The sequence below is a fragment of the Oncorhynchus nerka genome, linkage group LG6 (genome assembly GCF_034236695.1).
Source record: "Oncorhynchus nerka isolate Pitt River linkage group LG6, Oner_Uvic_2.0, whole genome shotgun sequence".
In the NCBI taxonomy this organism is placed as follows: Eukaryota; Metazoa; Chordata; class Actinopteri; order Salmoniformes; family Salmonidae; genus Oncorhynchus; species Oncorhynchus nerka.
Window position 1 is genome coordinate 35,515,288 of NC_088401.1, and position 7,007 is coordinate 35,522,294.

A 7,007-nucleotide genomic window follows, 5' to 3' on the forward strand; every position below is an offset into this window, starting at 1 on the left:
CTCTGCCATAATGGTGAAAATGATATTGAAGTTGTACTCTGTAATACTCGGTGATAGTCCGTTTCTAGTAGTAGTGATTACTTTGACCATTTTAATGTACTGTAAAGTCAGGAGGATTTCCCATAGAGCTAACTGTCAAGCTCTCCTGCCAACTTCATGGGACAGGTGGCCTAGTCACGGCATACGGTTGCGCTCTAGAGTAATGTGTTTGTTGAATGGGGGGTAGTCGAGATGGCATGGCTGCATCATGAGTCTTAAACAACACAAACAATGTGACAGCTCCGTCTGTCAGACAGTGGATTCACTCGGTTTACAGGTGGTTCTTTTTGTGTTTTTTTTAAAGACTAAAAACCCAGGTGTGTCAGATTATCATTTCTCTCTCTCTCTTCACCAGGTGGTTACACTGCCACTCACCCTGTCATTACCATCTTCTGGGAGGTGGTGGAAAGCTTCACCGATGAAGAGAAACGCAAGCTGCTCAAGTTTGTCACCAGTTGCTCGCGGCCTCCCCTCCTGGGCTTCAAGGTGAGGGTTGACCGAAAGTTCATTACGTCTGCTTTTTTTTATTTTCCTGCCCCTCTTTTCTACCCTCCGTCTGGTATTATAGACTGTGTTGATTGTAGCCGGCGCCATCAGGAGTTCAACCAAAGACTGTGAGAGTCCCTATATTTTTTACTAAAAGTAGTGCACTATATATTATAGGTAATAGGGTGCCATTTAGGACGCAACCCAAGACTAAATCCAGCGCTAGGGAGTGTTCACTGTTGTAATGGGCATGTAATGAAAATGCCTGGCCTGATAACTCCCTCCGATGATCCTTTTCAAATTAGGCTCGGTGATAAGACTCATAATGCTCCGTAGCTCGTATACCTGCTCACTGCGGTTCACAACCCTCCTCTGGATTATAAATCCATTTGAGCCCTTTGCCCGACCGTTTGGGCGTGAGCTCGGTTGGCAGGTATCACCCGCCGGACAAATATTGACGTTGGTGTCAGACTAAGCCGGCGGCACGGTGAACTTTTGCACTGTTGGCTCCTGTTTGACCTCGATGAGAAATGGGGAGACGTTAGTTTCACACACAAAATAAAGGCATACAGTGCATTCAGAAAGTATTCAGAAACCTGGACTTTTTCCACATTTTGTTATGTTGCAGCCTTATTCTAAAATTGATTTTAAAAGAAAAAATGCTTCTCATCAATCTACACACAATACCCCATAATGACAAAGCAAACACAGATTTTTATACATTTTTGTAAATGTATTAATATTGAAAACCATATACCTTATTTACATAAGTATACAGACCCTTTGCTATGAGACTCCAAATTGAGCTCAGTTGCATCCTGTTTCCATTGATCATCCTTGAGATGTTTCTAAAACTTGATTGGAGTCCACCTGTGGTAAATTCAATTGGTTGGACATAATTTGAAAAGACCTGTCTATACCTGTCTATATAAGGTCAAATCAAATTTTATTGGTCACATACACATATTTAGCAGATGTTATTGCGGGTGTAGCTAAATGCTTGTGTTTCTAGCTCCGACAGTACAGTAATATCTAACAATTTCATAACAGTACACACAAATCTAAGTAAAGGAATGGAATTAAAAATATATAAATATATGGACGCGCAATGTCAGAGCGGCATATATTAAGATACAGTAGAATAGAATACAGTTTATACATATGAGATGAGTAATGCAAAATATGAAAACATTATTAAAGACTAGTGTTCCATTTATTAAAGTGGCCAGTGATTTCAAGTCTATGTATATAGGCAGCAGCCTCTGTGCTAGTGATGGCTATTTAACAGTCTGATGGCCTTGAGATAGAAGCTGTTTTTCAGTCTCTCTGTCCCAGCTTTGATGCACCTGAACTGATCTCGCCTTCTGGATGATAGCGGGGTGAACAGACAGTGGCTTGGGTGGTTGATGTCCTTGATGATCATTTTGGCCTACAAGTGACATCGGGTGCTGTAGGTGTCCTGGAGGGCATGTCAGAGCATAAACCAAGCCATGAGGTCGATGGAATTGTCCATACAGCTCCGAGGCACAGATCTGGGGAAGGGTACCAAAAAAATTCTGCAACATTGAAGGTCTCCAAGAACACAGTGGCCTCCATCATTCTTAAATGGAAGAAGTTTGGAACCATCACGACTGAACAATCAGTGGAAAGGGGCCTTGGTCATGGAGGTGACCATGAACAAGATGGTCACTCTGACAGAGCTCCCGAGTTCCTCTGTGGAGATGGGAGATCCTACCAGAAGAACAAGCATCTCTGCAGCACTCTACCAATCAGGCCTTTATGGTAGAGTGCTCCTCAGTAAAAGGCACATGACAGCCCACTTGGAGTTTGCCAAAAGGCACCTAAAGGACCCAGACCATGAGAAACAAGATTCTCTGGTCTGATGAAACCAATATTGAACTCTTTAGCCTGAATGCCAAGTGTCACGTCTGGAGGAAACCTGGCACCATCCTGGTGACAGCATCATGCTGTAGGGATGTTTTTCAGGGGCAGGGAATGGGAGTCTAGTCAGTATCGAGGGCGCAAAGTACAGAGAGATTCTTGATGAAAACCTGCTCCAGAGCGCTCAGACCTCAGACTGGGGTGAAGGTTCACCCTCCAACAGGACAACGACCCTAAGCACACAGCCAAGACAACACAGGAGACACTCCGGGGAAAAGTCTCCAGCCAGAGCCCAGACTTGAACCCGATCTAACATCTCTGGAGAGACCTGAAAATAGCTGTGCAGCGACGCTCCCCATCCAACCTGACAGAGCTTGAGAGGATCTGCAGAGAAGAATGGGAGAAACTCCCCAAATACAGGTTTGCCATGCTTGTAGCGTCATACCCAAGAATACTCTAGGCTGTAATCGCAGCCAAATGTGCTTCAGCAAAGTACTGAGTAAAGGGTCTGAATACTTATTTAAATGTTATATTTCTATTTTTTATTCTTAATAAATTTGCAAAATGTCATAAAATCCTGTTTTTGCTTTGTCATTAGGTATTGTGAGTTAATTAAGGAGGGGAAAAAACGATTTAATCGATTTTAGAATAATGCTGTAATGTAACAAAATGTGAATAAAGTCAAGAGGTCTGAATACTTTCCTGAGGCACTGTATATTTTATGTTGTTAGATGTCTTCATTTGGGCAACGGGTATAACCTCAAGCATATACTTGTTTTGAATCACTACCCCCCAAAAACTAGCACTAAAACATTGCTGCAACATCATCGAAAGCTGTTTGTTTCCAAAATGACTTCAGCCAAGTGCTGAAACTTGTGCTGAAATGGTGGAATTGTGTTTATCGGAATTACCATTGCTGTGTCATCAGCTGATGATTCCTCCAATCGAGAGCCGTTTCACTTTCCTAATGACTTGATTTAGAGAGACACTAAAACAGTTGGAAATAGAAAGGAGAAGTGCGCTGCTGAAATCCATTAGGATTTTTATACGCCTTACTTAGGATTACCAGAAGCTGTAATTGTCATATGATTGGTTTTATTACTGTTTATTGCCATCGTTAGTTAAGAATACTTAAGTGCTCCCACAGCGGGGTGAGGAGGGTACAGACGGGAACGCTCCTAAAAATCTCCCTCGGTGGCTCAGGCTGGAGAGTCCCCCGCCCCAGTTTAATGAATTTGACTTTGGGGAGTGTGCGGATGTGCCGTCCCCTCCCGGTCTCCTTCCCCCCTCCCTGTCTCCTCCCCAGGCCAGAGGGGGGGGTTCATGGTGATTGGTGTGGCGGAGAGCGGCCCCTGACCCTAACCCTGAGCCCGTCCTAGCCCAGCCTTAATTAGCTGCCGTAAATGTCCAAGGATTCATTAGTGGAGAAATGGCTCTGTCAGGAGAAGCCATTTAAAAAAGATGATGGAGAGCCTTTTTTCCAGAATGATCGTTCCCGTAATGACACTTTCTCAATAAGCAACGATAGTTTAATACAGTAATTGTCCGAAAAATTGGGTCGTTACCGCAGAGCCCCCCCAGAACCATTTAACCGGGCTGGTACAGGCGCTGAACCCCACACGCCACACTCCTAATCTTTAAATAGCCTGACCAATTAATTGCTGTAGAGCGGCGGGACGTTAGAAACAGAGAGGATGTTTCCTGTGGATTCTGATGGAAAACGTCAGTGGTTGCGCTCCAAATGGCTCCCTATTCCCTATATAGTGCACTACTTTTGACCAGGGACCATAGGGGAACACATAGGGCCCTGTTTAAAAGTAGTGCACTATATAGGGAATAGCGTTCCATTTGGGACGCAGACAGTGTCTTGGCCTTGATGATGTGGGTGGAGATGAGGTGACCTGGCCTCATCACCAGAAAGCATAATTTGAAAAGTGCCAGATAGACAACATGAAGTGACCATTCGCTGCTCTTGCTCAGTACCCAATCCAAAAGGCTACCAGTGGGGATGTGTCTCCTTCAAACAGACAGCCTATTTTTAATTTATATCTACGCTGAATTAGCTAAACACTTAACGTCACGTCCTATCACATTTATTCCCTGATGTCGCTCGACATTTACGGCTTAATTAGAATTGCCCGGGATATGATGATGATCATCATCGGTGACATCAGATGATCCATGTCTTTCTGTCTGGTTGGGCCGGGACGATACCAGTAACGCGATACTCGTTAGTATCGTGGCAAGGAAACGAAACACGAAGCTGATTTGAACTTCTTTAGGAAAACAAAACCGTCCCGGAAACAAACATCGTTACGTTGTCGTCTAGAGTCACACGTGTTTATTTTCCCAAGCTATAGCAACACAATAATTGACATGCAGCGTTTGGTCTGCTTCGTGGTTTCATTTTTGCCATGGACAAAATATCACGGGGGAAAAATATATATCACGATGCTGGTATCGCACTGTTGGTCTTCAATTATCCTTATGTACCTCTGTTCAGCTTGTTGTATTTCAGTCTGTCTTTCTGTAACTGAATGATTCTGTCATTCTTTGGGGTGCCCTGTACACACTTAGGTTCTACAACTAAAACAATGGTTGTAATACAACAGATATTTTTGATAACAGCAAGTATGTCGGCATAAAAGTGTCCACAACTCTTGTGTAATTATTTTTGTCAAGAAAAACCCTTGTTATATAAAAAGTGTTGTGCCAAATGTGTTGTTCGTCAATTGGATAAACTGAATGTATCGAGAGCCTTCGTGGCACAGATAGAACAATGAGACCGTTGTTTCACCGGATGTATGAATCTAAAACATCCGGTTAGCATTTCCACTCGCCACCAACAATGGTGATGAGAGGAGGCCCAGTGGCCGGCGGTGGGAGATGGTGGAGCGAGATGGATTTTGGCCGACATTCTGCTAATTCTGTAATGGATGAAACATTTGATCTCAATACAGTTTTCTGTTCCCCAAACTAGAACCTTGTTATGAACAGCCGGTACTAAGTTTTGTAGACGTATCCCTTTGCCAAAGTTTCTAAACTGCGTGTTGTTTAGGAGTACAAGGGTGAATTGAGTTATTGCACACGCGCACTTCAACGAGTAGGCGTTCCCTAACAGAAATATGCAAATACATGCTAGAACACTCTAATTGAATCTCGCTAGCTTGTGCTTGACTCTGCTCAAATCCTTGTTCTGCCTTCTATAATTAATTTGCTCCCATTGGAAACGATAGGCCGCGGCCTATCTTAGGTTATTCATAAAAACTTTGTCCGTGACCCTCTGAATCTCTTGTTTGACAAGGTTCTCCCCACTGTGTTTCCAGGAGCTGTACCCAGCCTTCTGCATCCATAACGGGGGGAACGACCTGGAGCGCCTGCCCACGGCCTCCACCTGCATGAACCTGCTCAAGCTGCCCGAGTTCTGCGACCAGCACCTGATGAGGAACAAGTTGCTGTACGCCATCGAGTCCTCCGCAGGCTTCGAGCTCAGTTGAGGGGGGGTGTCTGTCTCTGACTCCCTGAAAACCACTGACTCAATGGACATGGATGGGCCAGAGAAGACTGTCTGTTGAGAAAGCGTGAAACAAAGACTTAGGGGAAAGATGCATTGGTATCTCTCTGACTGGGTGGAAAACAAACAGGGGTGAAAGGATTGTATGCATTGGTATCTCTCTGACTGGGTGGAAAACAAACAGGGGTGAAAGGATTGTATGCATTGGTATCTCTCTGACTGGGTGGAAAACAAACAGGGGTGAAAGGATTGTATGCATTGGTATCTCTCTGACTGGGTGGAAAACAAACAGGGGTGAAAGGATTGTCTCCCAAATCGGATGAGGAAGAGGGGGACGAGGGAAGAATGGAGGGGAAGGCAAAAGTGCAGTCATTTGTTTTTGTTTTAATATAACTTAAATGTAGACGAGATCTACTGTGAGTGTGTCCATGGCGATACATTTGACCCTTAAGCACAGCGAGTTGTGAAATTATCAACAGAAATAAACATCAACAACAACGGAGTGTTCACCAAAGATTGACCCGTGCTGTGCTGTTGGAAAATGGGTAGAAGAGAGGCACAGGAAATAAGAGGACAGAGGTGGGAGATGGGGTGACATACAGGACTGCAACACTCCTAACACCCCTGTGTCAAGGGTTTTAAGAGGGTCTAATAGCGCCTGTTCCAAATGGCGCCCTATTCCCTATATCGTTCACTACTTTTGACCTGATCCCTATGGGCCCTGGTCAAAAGTAGTGCACGATTACGGGAATAGGGTGCCATTAGGAACATTTTCAACTATAGGTCATGTTTTGTGATTACTGTAATGGTTATTATCGTTTTCAGAACATAAAAATGCTAATGGTTTGGGCAGGCTACTGTGTTGGTTTTTCAAGGCAAAGACTAGTATTGTTGATAAGAGATTGGACAAAACTATTGATTATGATGATCATGGAATATTTGTTAATATGTATATGTGTTTACACCACTCTTGTACAATTCCTTCACTCATTTGTACAGGCTGCTTTTCTCTGTTTCTTTTTCCTCTTGTGTTTCGAATGAAGGCCTGGTGTTTTCACACACAGATTAAAGTGAACAATCTATTTTA

At 43.8% G+C, this 7,007-nt stretch overlaps 1 protein-coding gene across 2 annotated transcripts in view; it reads left to right on the forward strand.

Annotated features, from left to right (window-relative positions):
* The window catches only part of ube3c (ubiquitin protein ligase E3C), a 47,919-nt gene extending 40,912 nt beyond the window's left edge, over positions 1 to 7,007 (forward strand). For both annotated transcript variants that reach the window (XM_029661545.2, XM_029661546.2), the window contains exons 23-24: positions 395 to 525; positions 5,733 to 7,007. In XM_029661545.2, the coding sequence (XP_029517405.1) occupies positions 395 to 525; positions 5,733 to 5,903 (302 nt within the window). In that variant the 3' untranslated portion in view covers positions 5,904 to 7,007. The remainder of the gene's footprint in view (positions 1 to 394; positions 526 to 5,732) is intronic.